Source organism: Passer montanus, unplaced genomic scaffold (genome assembly GCF_014805655.1).
Source record: "Passer montanus isolate IOZ18808 unplaced genomic scaffold, ASM1480565v1 scaffold6, whole genome shotgun sequence".
NCBI classification, from domain to species: Eukaryota; Metazoa; Chordata; class Aves; order Passeriformes; family Passeridae; genus Passer; species Passer montanus.
In genome coordinates, this window is record NW_024371037.1 from 11,304,036 (window position 1) to 11,320,725 (window position 16,690).

General features: G+C 36.9%; 1 protein-coding gene across 4 annotated transcripts in view; it reads left to right on the forward strand.

Moving 5' to 3' along the window:
* DOCK4 (dedicator of cytokinesis 4) overlaps positions 1-16,690 on the forward strand; it is a 223,314-nt gene that overhangs the window by 104,789 nt on the left and 101,835 nt on the right. For all 4 annotated transcript variants that reach the window (XM_039726790.1, XM_039726792.1, XM_039726791.1 and 1 more), the window contains exons 9-12: positions 7,044-7,125; positions 7,812-7,872; positions 9,964-10,096; positions 11,583-11,671. In XM_039726790.1, coding sequence (XP_039582724.1) covers positions 7,044-7,125; positions 7,812-7,872; positions 9,964-10,096; positions 11,583-11,671 — 365 coding nt within the window. The remainder of the gene's footprint in view (positions 1-7,043; positions 7,126-7,811; positions 7,873-9,963; positions 10,097-11,582; positions 11,672-16,690) is intronic.

Sequence of the window (16,690 nt, forward strand, 5' to 3'; positions counted from 1 at the left end):
AAAGGGATACAATCAAGATAGCTGACCTCAGCTGACCCAAACACAGGGATGGATATCTCACACCATAGGACATCATGCTCAGCATAGAATGCTGGGGACAGAGAAGAAGGAAAGGCAGTGGAGTAATGGCATTTGTCTTCCTCACTCACTGTTACCTGTCATGGAGTCCTGTTTTTCTGGGAATGGCTGGATACCTACCTGCCCATGGGAAGTGGTGAATGAATTCCTTGCTTTGCTTGTGTGTGTGGCTTCTGCTTTATGTGCTAGACTGCCTTTACATTAACCCACAAGTTTTGTGACTTCTACCCTTCTGATTCTGTCCCCCACCCCACTGTAGGGGAGTGAGCTGCTGACTGAGCTACCAGCTGGGGTTAAACCACAGCACTTATATGAGTCATTCATTTTATCTGACTTTTTGCAGTGCTGTATAATTTGTTGTCATTAATGAGACAGTTTTGATAAATTGCCCTTTAAATACTGGCCATTCTTGAATTGCAAGAGAATTAAAATTTTTATTCAGGCTAGTTCAAGTATTTTTTGAGGAATTGATGTTTCAGCAAGTGTGTTTCTTTGGCCTAATAGCCTAGACTGTCCTATTCAGCCTATTCAGTGTATGGGAGCTGCTGGATGTGACTTAACAACAAATTGCAGTTGTGAATAAGTAAAATGAGATAGATATGGTAGGAATAAACTCCTAAAAAAAAGCCACAAGTGTAGTCTAGCAAGAAAATGCTTCTAAGAAGGTTTGGTTTTGTATTTTATGGGTAGACAGAGCCTCATTTCATTATACCTTATATACATTATAATTCCTCCCAGGAGTGAGGGTGTGTTAGGAATTAGCTGTATTTCATGATATAGCTCAGTTCCTCTCAAGAAGAGCCATATTCAGTGAAACAAATCCACCTTTTTATCAACTGTTTAAAAGGTTCTTTCTCAAATATTTTCTACTTGCTGTAGTTGGACTAAATGTGCTAGCTGATATAGATCTTTGATCTGAGCTTGTATAGATTGACACATTTTTAAAGTAGACAAACCCAAGAGGAACCTGTGGTATCAATTACGCCACTCATATGCATTAACAAGTAACCCTCCTACTGATTCTGTTGTAAAAACTGGAAACTGACAGAGAAATAACTGTTTTAAATCTGATGATGAAAACAATGGAAGAGGTGACCTGTCATGTGGCTGATGGAGGTTAAACAATTAGCTGCATTCAGAAATAAATGCAGTGTTGGAGTAGGAGTATGTGAACCAGCCATGACATGTATGCACCAGATTCAGGTCACCGTGAGCTATATTGAGCACCAGTGGTGTGTATATGTGTGTGTGTGTGTGTGCACACATATAGCTGGTTTACAGATCATCTCATGAGGAACATATTGCAGTCACACTGGCTACCAGCAAAAGGCTTGTTAGGATTGACACAAAATGCAGCTGTGCTCCTTGTAAGCCTCCAAATGACATTGAATACATAGAAAGCCAGGAGGTGTTGGAGGAAGGGGAATTTTCTTAAATGCTATTGTTTCCCTTCACTTTACCGATTTCTTCTGCTCCCTTCAGGTTTAATTTCCATCTTTGGGGAAAGATACTGCAAATCTTCTTGTATCCATGCTGTTAGCTCAGTCATTGACTAGGATAATAATCCAGACTGTAATTCAGCTTAAAGGATCTGTAGGTCTGTGTACTGGTAATGCTGTGATGCAAAATGTTTATCCCTGGTGGCAGACTAAGATCAGTGAAGGCTTCAGCTTCTGGTATATGTTTTTTCTTTAATTGTAAATACATGATGATAGATTCCTAAAAACATTTTCTGTTTTTAAACTGTCATCTTCCTCTGGCTCCTGGTACGTCATAAAAAGTAATTTCAAGTTACTGCTTTCTAACTCTTTTAAGAAATGTGTGATGCTATCTTTCATTTCAAGTACAGGTGCAAATATCTAAAATAATATAGGTTATGTTCATAAATCTGTAATAAAATCTAATTTCTCAAGGCTGTCTTCAGTTAATAAAGAGCATCTTTCATTTCAAATACAGGTGCAAATATCTAAAATAATACAGGTTATGTTCATAAAATCTGTAATAAAATCTAATTTCTCAAGGCTGTCTTCAGTTAATAAAGAGGATGAGAGCAGGAGCTTGATTTAACTATGTAAATCTGTTTTGCTTTTCCTCCAATCCCCTTTTCTGCTTTCTTTTTTCCTTGTTAACTGTACAGCTAGCCAAGGAAAATTGGGCTCCACTGCAGAAATCTATGAACGTTCTTTGAATGCTTTCTGCTTCTTCTTCCCTCACATTGTCAGCATAGCAGATAAGCTTCGATGTACCGTAATAAGATTGTTTTGTGGTTTTTTGTTAGTATTTTTGCTTTGATCTTTATCTGAAATTGGCTGATATTTTTATAGTACTCATTCTTCCTTTTCCGTTCCCCTTTGCTTATTGTCTTATATTTTACAGTTAGAAATTTGGGAATGTTTTTTTAAGTGCATAACAGATGCAATACAGGACCTGACTTACTGTGAATCAGCTGGTACTGCTAAGTCATGTTGGCACATTTATCATTCAGTTTTTCTCTGGTTAAGGATATACTTGAAGGCTGTATGATCTTTCAGTAACTTATGATATGTTGTACAACATTCCTCTGTATTTCCCCACTAAGTGTGAGGGTAACATTTTGTGTCTGATCTGGGTTTTACAAAACCACTGAGCCTTTAGCTGTAAATGAAATCAATTGAGATTCAAGTTCCTACTGAACATCCATTGACAATCCGTGTTGTGGAATGTAATAAACTTGAGGTGGTGAATTATGTAGCAGAATTCTCTTATTGCTCCTCATTGATTACTTTGGAAATCACTGTAACCTATTTTCAAGTAGAGAGCATTTATAAAGATGTCTGAAAGTGGAGCTCTACTGAGAATTATGGCTATTTGATGTCATAGTTTTGCCACAAGAATATGCCATGTGGTATAAATCTGGCCAGATTTTTTTTTTTTTTGATAGTGTGTTTATAAATCATAGAGCAAGCAATCTGTCTAGACTGGTAACATGTGACTGGTAATATTTTCCTGCTAATACTAAGGAAATAGGGGTCACATATGAAAATAGAACAGTTTTCAGCCATTTTCCTTTAAAATACATCTGTTAAGCCTGCAGATTTGGAACATGTTGTTACTCTGCTAATGCATGAGAAGTTACAGTACAAAAATCCCTTGTTGACCTTCTTAAATTAATCTCTCCAGCATTAGTTATTTCCTTATTTTCAGTGGGAAGACAGCTGAGTTTAAATCTGTATGACATGTTTAAGTGGCGAGATTGGTGCTCATGGAAAGCTCGTTGTAGTACAAACGAAAACCGAGTTGTCTTAATACAAAGAAGAGGTATTTCTGTTTTGTGGTACTGCTGTGTATATTTGCTGCATCTATGTATGTGTAGCTGCCTGCTGAGAAAACTGCTGTGCAGTGGCATACTAGCTCTAGGTTTAACCCTCTGAGATTTTTACTGCTGTTCGAAGCCAAGCTTTCAGATCTTGGGAAGGCTGTCTTTATTTTGTTTTATGAAGGCTGTTTACTTTGCACTTTTTCCAACCTGTTGGTCTCTACAGAAATCCTTTGAAATGGTTTATAAATGCCCATGCTCTATGTACGTAGATATAACATTGCCATTTTGGTCTTGTAATCTCACAAGTCTAACTGCTTGCATTTGCTCCCTGGAAGTGTTCAAAGATAACCATTTTAATCCGAGGTGTAACTGGTTCTGTCATATGTTTCTAGTGAAAAAAAAAAGTTATCATAAAGCACCAAGCAAGGATTATGATTTTTGTTGTTGTCGTTGTTGTTTTTGGTTTGCTTTTTTCATTTCCACTGAGTCCTCTGCTTCAGTGAAAGAAAATTTCAAATGCAAATGAGGAAAGTAGATCTGCATAGCCATTACATATCTGTTGCAATCACTATATTTCTTTGTGGCATCTCAGAAGTCTTTGGCTTTTGGTTGTGTTGTGAATCATAATCTCATGATCTGTGAGTATAAGCAGAGCTTGAAAATTTCATATTGTAGTGGATAGTGAATAGGAAGCCTTCAAAAGATGTGCCTTTGTTTGTGTGGAATATAAACTTAATTAAATACAGAATACACTCCTAATTTCCCAGTTAACAAGTAAATTATGAAGATAGCTTATGAATGGTATTTTTCTTTGAACCAACATACCTAGCATTTGTTTTAAAGACAAAAACATAGTGAGATGTGATGTATATGTATGTACGTATTTCTTTCAAATTGTTATATAGACTGAAGATAAAGTGGTGAAATTCAGAATCCCCTTTACTGACCAACCCTTTACTGGCCAAATTTTATTGACACATACCAAGTGCACAGAAGCTCTGTTACTTCTGGAACAGACTTTTTCATTTGTATCCAGTTTGGAGTGGTGCCACAGATAATGCATTCCTAAAACTTTAGCTACTTTGGCAACATAATTAATAATTATTGTTCAATTTACAGTGATTCTGTGTGAGACTTATAAACAAAGCTCTGCAATTTTTTTTTTACTGTATTTTCCAGTATTACAAATTAGCTAAATTCTAAATGAAAAGGCATAATTATTTTGAAACCAGTTGTAAATCAATGGCAAAATACCAGCTTGTTCCTCTGTAAAAATACAATTACATAAACAGTCTGTAAAACTCAATTTTATTGTTCTCATGGAGACCTAAGCTGCAGAAGTTTGCTGTATCATAAAAAGTGAATGAGAAAAATAGCATTTTGTTGAAGAAATAACATTTTCACATACTTTGACATGTGAGTGCCACTCTACTGTTATTTAGGTTCTGCCTTTTATGGTGTCTGATAAAAAAGCTGTACAGTTGAAGATTGCATAAAAGTTTTCAAAGAATCTCATTAAGAAAGTCTTAAATATTTACTTGTTCAGCCTGGATAGCTGGCACAAAAAAGCATAAAGACTTCTGCAGAAATAGCTCTCAAGAAGTGTGTTCTTGAGTGTTACAGCATCTTGAGTTGTGTCAACAGGAACACAGCCAGCTGCTTATGGGAAGTGATCATCCCCTGCTCAGCCCTGGTCCGACCATGGTCCTTCAAGACCAACATTAATGAGCTGAAGTGAATTCAGCAGAAGGCTTCATGTTGTTTGTGGGCAGGAGCTTCTGCACTGGGAGGTCAGGTTGAGGCAGTGGAGCTTGTTCAGACTGGAGAAGAAATAGTTTTGAGGGGAGCTAAATCACATAATAATCACAGATGCATTGAATGTTTTGGGTGAGAAGAGACCTTTAAAGGTCATCTAATTCAGCCCCTTTGCAACAAGCTGAGACATCATCACAGAATCATTAACGTTGGAGAAGTCCTTCAAGATCATAGTCTTGGAGTGTTGCTGGTCAGAACCTGTCCAACCTGACTGAGTATTTCCATGGTGGGACATCTGTTACCTCACTGGAAAACTTGTTCCAGTGTTTTACTGCTGCCATTGTAAAAAATTCTTTCTTATTTCTAGTTTGATTCAATCCTATTTTAGTTTATAGTCATTATCCCTTGTCCCATGGCAACAGTCCCAAGTAAAAAGTTTGTCCCCATTTACCTACAAGAAGATCAGTAACATCAGTGGTGGGACAGTGAGGGACAAGGGATACAGGCTGAAGTTAGGTGTGCATCTGGATGTAAAGAAAAAGTTGAGGACAGTCAGACCCTGGAATGGGTTTTCCCGAGAGCCTTTGTGGTTTCCATAGCTGAAGGTTTTCATGACCCAACTGGCTAAAGCTCTGAGCAAGCTAATCTGACCTGATAGCTGACCCCCTCTGAGCAGAAGTATGGATGTAGAGGCCCTTTGAGGTCCCTTTTAATGTGAATGACTGATTCTGTGAGTGATCAATGCGATTTTCTACAAGGCAAATACTGGTGCAATAAAGATTTAATTAGTCTTTATTGAGATGGAACTTATCCAACATATTCCTAGTGATTTTCCAGCTGCATTTTGAAAAGCTATGCTTGATGTAGACCAGTGGTAAACCATGTTTAGCTTCTGGAATAAGCAGAAGATGTGGATACAGCTGATTAAAAAAAATAGGTGTACTTATGAAATTTTATTTCTGATTGAGCGTTACAGGACATCCAGACGCATGTGCCTGGCCAGCTGGGGCTGGGGGTGAGAGAGTGAAGTTAAGTCTGTAACACTTACTTGCCTTTCCCATCTTCCACATCTCTCACTACAGAAATATGATTGTTACATTTATTATGAGGCTGTATCTTACTAAAAATTATCCAAAACATGGAAGGCTGGCTTTTTCATAATATTGCCATGCAAGAATTGCCAGGTTTGCATAGAGTTTATCCATAAATTCTGCTATCTAATGGATATATATATAAAAAAAAGAAAGTTGCTCTTCCAGTGTGCTCTTGTGCCCTCTTCTATTTGGAAATAAGAATTCTCTGCATCTCCATACTAGCAGTATTACAGTATTAATATTTGTATCAGCTGTAGCATTTAGCACCCCACAGTAGATTGCAAAACAGGATTTTAAAAATGACATTTGCCCTGCTGGAACTTTCAAGACTCATACAAAACTGCTAAAATCAGTGTATTGTAGTAAGAGGTTTTAAGAGAGTTGTGTAAGAAAAATGTCTCCTACAATCATCATCCTACATATGAAAAAAAATATTGGCTGAATACAAACACAGCAATGTTGACATTTGTTTAGCAAGAATCAATACCAACTTACTACACATCTAATTTTAGTTTTAGGATAAATGGATTTTATTGCTTGTGTTTCTCTGTGTACGAGGATGTACAATATCATTCTTCCAAATGACAATCAGTCTTCTATTTTGTATTGAGTTTTTAGTAATTATTGTAGGTGATTAAGTTAATCACCACCCTTTACTAGTGTCTCCCTTTTGTTTTTCATTCATACATCTGAGACTTCCAGAAAGAAATTATTTCATTTTTTTTATCTTGAGAAATGTTGCATCTGGAAATAAGATTAAAATGAGATCTACTTTTGCTGTATTGTTCAACATGTCTGTCATATTTGTTTTCTTACAGTGAAAGATTTTTTTTAAGACTGAATAGAAATGGTTTGCCAAAATGTCCAGAAAAGCCTGAAAGACACTGTTCTCTCTTTGTGGTGAGTTCTTCCTGATCTCAATATTTCTTTGTGCTGGATGTTAAGAATAGAAATTAGATTAAATTGTTATTGTGTGGTTGCATCAGAGCTGCTCCCTAAGCTTGTACATTGCAGTGAACATCAACTCAGCAGGCTGGTTTGAGGGGCTGCAGGATATGGGTGAACCCCCAGTTTGAATGTTTCATGGCAGTATGTGGACACTCATTGAACTTCCATGTAGGCGTATGTACCACTCATTCTCTCTGCAACAACGACCAGTTATGTTTCCTCCTTGTGCTTTTTACACCCAAACAATTGCTTGTGCAGCACTCTCTGTACTTCCAGAATATTTGGAATTCCACAAATGCAGCACAAGTGTTCAAGGCACACAGTAAGTCTCTTGTGCCCTCCCACTGATTTTGCTACATTACAACAAATTCTAACCACGATATGAATGCTGCACTACTGTTCAAGGCACACAGCAAGTTTGTGTGCCCTCCCACTGCTTTTGCTACATTACAACAAATTCTAACCACGATATTTTAGGATGCTCATTTTGAGTGCATGACTGCCAGTTTACAGTGTTGAAGGGGTTTGTTAATGTTGCATAAATGAACTCACTGTCAGTGAAAGCAGTGTGTACAGGTCTCTTTAAATGTTGCATGTTAATCAGGAGCCATGAATAATGAGGTTCTGATCTTGTGCAGGATTTGGGTAGCAGTGAACTCAGGAAGGACATCTATATCACTGTGCACATTATCCGAATAGGTAGGTATAAGGTTTTATTTGTTAGACATATGGCAGTAAATAAAAGAAAACTGCTTGGGGCTAGCTTTTGGATTTGCTATAATAGCTAGATTTTTGAACAAACTTTTGGAAAAGAAAATGCCTGGGTTTTTTTTGAAATTTGCTTGCATTTCTCAGCATTGTTTTATGTTATTTATCAAGTATACTGCTAACTGAGTTTAGATGCTTTGTTACTATCACAAAACAAAATGGAAGTGTCAAAGATGAACTGTGTTAAGATGACGGACTTGTCACTGGGGAGTCCACTCTTGTTCTCAAGTGTAATTTCAAGCATCCTTTCAACATAGAAAAGCTTGTATGGACATTTAGTGTACCTCATTTGTATCTGATGTATATCTGATATTGTTCAGATATATTGTTTTTTTTGTTTTCTCCCTGACTCCTTTAAAAAGGGGGAGAGGTGAAAAAAATGGACAATATTTCATAAAAATTTTAATCTATGATGCTATGGACAGATATCAAGTCCTCTAGAAAAAAAGTGGAGGAGAAGAAAAGAGTATGTTTGTGTACTTGTTTTAAGAAGGCCTCTGGGCTGTACTGATGTGAAGCAATAATCTTTGGGTCTAAATTTTGTTTTCTCCCTGACTCCTTTAAAAAGGGGGAGAGGTGAAAAAAATGGACAATATTTCATAAAAATTTTAATCTATGATGCTATGGACAGATATCAAGTCCTCTAGAAAAAAAGTGGAGGAGAAGAAAAGAGTATGTTTGTGTACTTGTTTTAAGAAGTCCTCTGGGCTGTACTGATGTGAAGCAATAATCTTTGGGTCTATTTCTGACCTCTTAGATATGTTTTCTTTGTAAACTGCCTCTAGTTGCATCAGTGCAGTACTAAATATAACTTTTCTTCCTATTTTTGAAAGGCATTTTGGTTTGAAGTATAGTCACTGTAACTTATGCTGAGTTCAGAAACAATTTGTTACAATGTAACAAATTGTTACTGAATTGTTTCTTTATTTTTCAGCTGTGAGAAAATAATTGTGCATTTTTATGCTAATTTGATATTTCATCAAAATACAGTGTTCTTTTTTTTGCAAGATTTTATAAAAGGTATGGTGAATTCTGATGTAAGTACAGTTAGAAGAATAAATGTTTAAAAAATATTAAAGACTAGGATTTTTCAAGTTCATAAGTTTCAGATATATTCACAGTCAAGTTTATATGTGAACCACTGAAATATTAAAAAATTAAAACAACATTTATCTGCTTTGTGGTGTGAAAATGAACAATTACTCTTCAAGCTGCTGTGATGCATAGGGATATTTGGAGGAGACCTTGTCCTGCAGCGACTGCAGCCATAGGGGGTTTTTTGACAGAAATTAAGACTTGGTGGGAAAGATACATAACTGCTAGTGCACAATTGAATAAAATTGATAGAAAGGGGGCAGTTTCAAATGCCAGGAACACAGTGGGAAGATTGAGAAATTGTATTTAAATCAAATAGAAAAGGCTATAAAAATATTTTGTTTCAAATCTCTTTTCCTTGACTGCCTTCTTTCTTTTCTTACCATAAATTTTTTTTCCTGTTCTTTGTCATCTTTTCTCTCTGTGTTTTGTCTTTTCTTTATTTTTCTGCAACTGGTCAATTATCCCCTTGATTTCCAGTTGCCTATAAGGAAACAGCATTTGATTACCAAATTGTAATGGTTCAATCACACCTCTCACATAAATGATGGGTAGCAGCAGCCATGGTAATATTATTCTTACCAGACAGCAAACCTTGAACACTCTGTCATGTCTGAACTCTAAGTTTAATTTGATAGTGTCATGAGGATTCTATGACTGGGTGTTACAAAGTGGTGTTTGCTGAGTGAGAGTCGTGAGAGGATGAGCAGAGCCTCTGGTCTGAGGCCATTTGAGATCACCACATGCTTAGTGGACTTGCTGACTGTACCTTTTGCTGTCTGAGTGCAGCACAGAGATGGACCAGGTAGGTTCCCAGTGGGAGCACGCTTGGCATTGTCTGAGCTGGATTGCTTGCTGCCTCCCTTCTGTGGTTTGGAGAGACACAGTTCCATGGATTATGCATCAAATATGTGTTTTGTTTGGCAGGACGAATGGGAGCTGGAGAAAAGAAGAATGCCTGCAATGTCCAATATAGACGGCCTTTTGGCTGTGCAGTCCTCAGTATTGCAGATTTGCTAGCGGGAGATTCAAAGGATGACCTTGTCTTAAAAGTCTACATGTAAGAAATGGTTTTTTCTTAATTTTTGAAAGTACCTTAGAGTCATTTGCATCAGAATCAGTGGTGTTAAATGCAGTGTGACTAAATAGCTCTAGCTCCTTTCTTTTCCAAAAATGCACAGTAGCTGGCTTTTTTTCCCTTTTTTTTTTATCACAGTGTGGAAATTTTGGCTGGTACTATAGGTGTGTTTATAAAGTGGGATAATAGTGGGCTACATCCTTTGAGGTATTTGTGTATGTATCAGCATTTTTCACATTATTCTGGAGCTCTCTTTTTATGGCAACATAAAGTGGTTTTTGGATTTATTTAAGTGCCTTGTGCTACCAAGGCATCTAGTGGAAGTACTTTGTAGATACAGAAAAAAAAGCAGGCAGAGTATCTTTTTGTGAAATAAAGCGACTACATATTGGGGATAACAAAACTATAGAAGGCAGTTTATGCTGGAGAATAAAAAATCAAAAGTAGGTTTAAAAACAAGTGCTTGATTAGATAGTGGATGTTGGCTGATAGCAATTGGCAGAAAGTTCAATCTTCTAGTAGCAAGCAACTCAATGCATGCAATTTCCTGCTGATCTTGGACATTGTAGTAAGAACTGTTTTGTGCAGTGGTCTGGTCTAATTGCATATACTTGGAACACGTACTGGCATGTGTATGAGAGAGTTCTGCCCTTCCCAGGGGTAGCACTCAAATCTTGAAGGCATGGGCGTGTTTCCTCTGTCTCTGTCTGTGGTGAATTGGAGCTGCTGGAAACAGTGCTGCAGAGCAGCAGCTGAGTGCAGCACTGGGCAAGTGGGCTGGCTCTTATTTAGACTCCCAGAACATTAAAGTCAGATAAATGTTCACTCTTGGTTAACAAATTGTTAGTTTTGTCTACCTAATATATTTTGGGTTTTTAAAAAAATTGCCTGTTTGTTTTAAGATAACAAAAACAATAGAAGAAGAATTATCACTAGAAATCAGATTTAATGCTCAGCTAACTGAAGTCTACACTTTGATCATTAGAACACAGGTTTTCCATATGGAAAACCAGCTATTTTCTAAATGCATACTGAAATGAAATTTGCTCTTTCATTTACTACCTCCTGAAGATAACAACCTTTTTAAGTAACTTTGAAGTGTATAGCGCAGATTTTTCTGTTTACTAAGACCAACTCTGAGTCCTGTGTCTTTTTTAGAGTGTCACAAGACAGACTTCTGTGTGGGTTAGTCCTGAAGGATAGATCTATACAGAGTTGAACTTGGTTATGGCTGAGTTCCTCAATATAGTTGTTTCTATCGTTCTCCTATCCTTTGCCACACGAAGCAGGTATTTCATGGTGCCTCTCTCAAATGGGAAGGGCACTGTTTCCATCGAGATAGGCAGTTTGCTCCTATTGTGTTATTTGTTTCTTGAGCTAAAGAGAATTTATTTAGGAATATGTTGTGAAGCTGGTCTGATATACTTGTGTTCCCATTTCAGAATTTTGAAAGTTATATTTTTTCTAGGTGCAACACAGAGAGTGACTGGTATCAGATCCATGAAAATATCATTAAAAAGTTGAATGCACGTTACAACTTGACAGGCTCCAATGCAGGTGAGTAATTTGCCACCTTTCTGTTTGCACATAAAAGCTCATTTATCAAGATTGAAGTTATACATTTAACCATTTCTAATTCAATTATTTTATCATATAGAATCTAGCCAAATATATATTTAAGGTTTAGAATATCATGGATTTTATTGGACAATAAGTATAAAAATCATGTACTGAAAATAGAAGGATACATTGCTAAGTTTCATGTTTGGCTTCTTAAATGTGTTAATACTATTCATCAAGAAAAACTCATTCTTGGTCATTCTGACTGTCCATATAATATGTGCTTACTCTGTGATACATTGCTAATCCTATTCTTCTCTCATGAAATTAAAGTTCACAGTTAAATGTGCAGTCCTAAGGAGACATGGGATAAATTTGAATATTCTTAATTATGTGAATATTTATTGTGAAAGATGTGGCACATCAATTATTTTACATGTTACACGAGGCTGTGAACTAAAGGTAGCAAATGGAAGATTAGTTGCATTTTGAAAAGGATTATCAGGGTAAGGGAGGCAAAGAGGGAAGAGCAGCACACAATTCCAGCAGTGGATGTGAAGGTTGGAGAGAGAAAGAAGAAGTGAGCAGTAATGTCTCTTGGAGCACCGAGCAAGTGAAAGATAAACTATGGAAGGTTATTTATAGCACACACATGAAATTCATTCTCCTGTGACTCCTTAGCAGCCTGAAAAAGCACTTGCAAGGTTTTTTGCAATATGTTCAGATACTTCTGCTGACACCTCATGGAAAATATTGTTGTTACACTACTTTTTATTTTTCATTTGCTGTCTTTTTCTGTGATAGTGTTCTGTGTCTGGTTCTGAAGCCTCATTAGCTTTGGCTGCCACCTTATTGTTGTCAAAAAAGGATAACACCTTGCATTACAGGAGAGAGGAGTCTTTTCTCTCCCTTGGGAACTGTTGTAGGTATGAGCCAGATGTAGGAAAACTTGATTTTTTTGGTTTATATCACACTTGCCTTGTCCAAATCACCTTGAATACTTAGAAAAGACGTGGAAAGGAAGCATGGTAAAAACAACAGCAAAGATGCTTCAGACTAGTGTCTGTTCTCTAAGCTTGTTCCCTCTTCATATTCCTGTACAGTTTCTTTCAAGTCAGGAGATTTTACATGCTTCAGTTCCCACAAATTGTTGTGTCCCCCTGCTAAAATAGTTTATCAGATAGTTCATAATATTCTTCAAGAAAAAAAAATCTTCCCGTTTTTGTGGCAATGTAAAAAGGAACTCAAAATGTACTTTGAGTGTCTTGGATGTAAAATGCATAGTGACATACTATAGCATTTTATTTGCCACTCAATGCCCCACTGCCAAAAACTTACCTTTCCTACTTCAACTCATGACAGCTCTTATGTGCAGAATCCTCTTGCATCTTATTCTCAGCTTGTGTCTAAAAAGGATCACATACAGTCAAATGACTGTCATTTGTTTATAAAGCCCCAAAAGGAGGAGGACACAGATGTTCATCCCCTTTCCTCTTCTCAGGGGTGCAGGAATGGAAGGAAGGATGTACTCTCATGGCTAATTTAGTATCCTTTGCTGAAGTGGGAACTGGAATGTGTTTTCTGTATGAATTTCCAATCTAACAGAGTGGAGTAGCAGGTAGTGGATGCAATTCCCATTCACCACTGGTCTTGGCAGCTGGTGTAAGGTCTCATGTTGCTGGAAAACACCTGGTTGCCTGGTGTAAGAGATCAAACGAATATTGCAAAGGCCAAATTGTACAACCTTTGCTGCATTTAGTAGCTTTGTTATTTCTTACATAGGGTTTCTGGTATTTGTGGAATGTCATTATTACACAAACCAGATTTCAGTAATATCTGGAGCACAGCTAGCTGTAAAATCTATTTTTTGTGTAATATTTTTTTCTTAGAATTAGAAGCTGGTTTCTTTGTTTTAAAATGCAAAAAGCAGTGGAAAACCTAATATTCCTGCATAGATATCACACTTAATTGCATCAATTTTATGAGGAAAATAGCACATTTCTATTTTTGTATCTGTAGAATCAGAGATCTGATTTGGAAAAGGATTTTCAGTCAGTCTTGCATGTCCCAGATGAGCATGCTAATTGCTTGGCTTCTCCAACTTCCCTGCAGCAACTATTCAACTTTGTATATGATCTGAAAATATTCACGATACCATGGGGAAAGTGGAAGTGGCTTTAAAGCCTTCTGAGTAGTGCATAATTTTCTTAAGTGTGATCTATATTCATGTCCTCTTACCGATCTCTCAGAGGAGAGATTTGAGCCTGGATCTCATGATATATGTGAATGTTCTCCCCAGTGAGTTACCTGATAAAAATCATATTTAAATGTCGATGAATGCACTACAAATTTCTTTTTCTTCACAGGCCTATGAAATGAAGACTGAATTAGTTACTTGTAAGGGGATGCAAGACATTGTTTTACTCTGTTTTTCCCTTTAGGCTCCTAATAAGTGTAAGCTTTTCTGTAAATGCTGATTAGGATTTCCTTATAAAAAGTATTGAAAAGTTGCATATGCCTCATGCAATAATTCTTGGAAGCTGAGGAAGGGATACATGTGCTTTTCAGTTGTGAGAGCAAAGGAGGTAAAAATCCTATCATGTCCTATAGAGATTAAATTACTGATGTTAGAAATTATAAGCACCTCTAGATGCTCTGTAGCTTTGAACTCCTGTGGAGTCCATGAAAATAACTAATGTAGTGGGAAAGTCTTTCCCTGTGCCATTCTCTTGGAATGTTCTGATGAACTAGACAAGAGTGATGTAACACAATTGCATTTATACTGAGTGCAGCGTGGTTTATTCTGTGGTACCAATAACAAACTTACTTTGCAACTCCACTGGGAGCACTGCTAATTATACATTAACTTTAATTGATGCGAGTGCTTGAAAGTAGAATTCCTTGGTTGAAGCTTGGAGAACTTGAAGCCCATGTGTTGACAGATGTTTGCTGACACTACCATCATGAGGAAGGGCAATCTGTCATCTCAAGGAGGAAATTATTCATCAGATCATACAGTAAGTTAGGCTGGAAGAGTCCTCAGGAAGTTATGTGGTCCAACACCAGCGGAAAGAGGAACCCACCTCAAAGTCAGATCAAACTTTTTTGAAGTTCATTGAGGTTGCTCATTCAAAGGCAAATAATTTTAATTTTAATTCAACCAATCTAAAGTAAGTTTCATAGAACATCCTTCAGTTTAGGGAACTATTTTTATGTCATATGTGGAACTTTTTTCCACAGCATACCAGTCACTTGCCACTGAGTCTCAGTCTGGCTCAGTGGTCATATAGGGCTTGGTCAGAAAAGACATGAGGTAGAGCAGTCCACTGCATGAACTCCTCTGACAAGATGTAAGTTCTGGTATGACAATGGAAACAGTTGGTTACAAACAGTGATGTGTGCTTTGGGGCTTTCTCTGCTTACCTGCATTCAGCAGCCCCCTGGCACGCTGATGATACCATTTCTCCATGGTTACTGTCAAACAATGAGACATTTAAGGGAACAAATACTTTGTCTGTTTCATTTCCTCTTTCACAAAAAGTAAGCTTTGGCTTGCAAATTCCTTGGTTTGAAGGAAGGAACAGGCAGGAAGCCTGTTTGAGTAATTTTTTACCTTGCAGGGAGAGACTGCAGAGGCCCCTTAATCAGGGAGCATCATTTATTCAGACTTGTGAAATGAAGAGCTACAGGAGATCAAATGCAGCAGGGAATTGTGAGCTCAGTATAAGTCTACAATAAAAAAAAACCCAAAACCAATACATATAAAACAATATTTAAAAATTTAAAAAAGATATATTAATATATATATTAAAATATACCTTTAAAATATGTTTTTATTTTACTAAAGTATATATAGTATTAAAATAAAATACATATAAAATACAATAAATAAATTTTAAAATAAAGGAGTAGAGCTGTGGTAACTTGAAGTATTTTATAGATACCAGAAGTAACGTGACTGTGTTTACGTGACACTACCCCAGCAGCTCACAGCATTGCCACACTCAGAGCTGGTGCAAGGAGAGCTTTTTCCTGTAAACCAGCACAAGAAATCTCAGATGGGAAACTAAATGTGCATTGCCTAGGAACAGCTATTGGTTTTAGCCAGAAAGAAAGCATAGGCTTACAGTGGAGAATTCACTGGAGCAGTGACTGGGGAACAATGAGGAGGAATGATAGCAGTAGAGTGATAACATGAACTTCACTGAGAAGATAAAACAGAATGAAGTACATAACTTTTTGGTAACTCCTGGGCATATAATTAATCACAGAAAAGATTTCTGTTGTTTGTATTTTATCAACAAGGTTCTCAGGTGTCAGTATTGCTTTGAAATGTATTTTTTATCTTCACATCACTAACATTTAAACAGCAAGTGCATTTGCTTAGTTACTCTAGTTCTAGAACAATTTATAAGTCTGTCATTTTTAATCTTTGTTTTGTGACAAGGAGATTATGTGTATTCCAGTTTGATGTGTTTAAGAATTAGTTGTCACTGAAGGCTGCTGTTTGAAATACATGTAAACTAAGAATACTGCTCCTATGTGCTTCACTAAGTATACAATGAATTAAGGCTTAGGCTTTTTTTTTTTTTCCCCTCAAAAAATGCTAAAGCCAAAAAATTACCCATATAAAAAATTTTGGGCATAAAGCGTTGTTCCAAGATCATTTGGCCCTGAAGAGATAAGGGTGTAATAGAGTTAAATTCATGTTGTTCTCTTAAGTGTTGCTAAAAGACTTGTTTTCAGAGAAGAATGAAAAATGTCCCATTGTGGTACTGCCAGGGAGATCTTCTATTCAGTAGAAACCATGATTTTTTGTTCAAGTCAGTACTGCAATGATAGAATTATAGAATGATTTAGACTGAGAAAGGCCTTTAAGAATCTTGGAGTCCATTAACCCAGCACTGCCAAGTGGGTCTTTTAAATAACTCCAGGGATAGTGAGCCAAGCACTTCTCTGGGCAGCCTTTTCCAATGCAACTTGTCACTTGAGAGTAGAGGTGGACCCCACCTCACT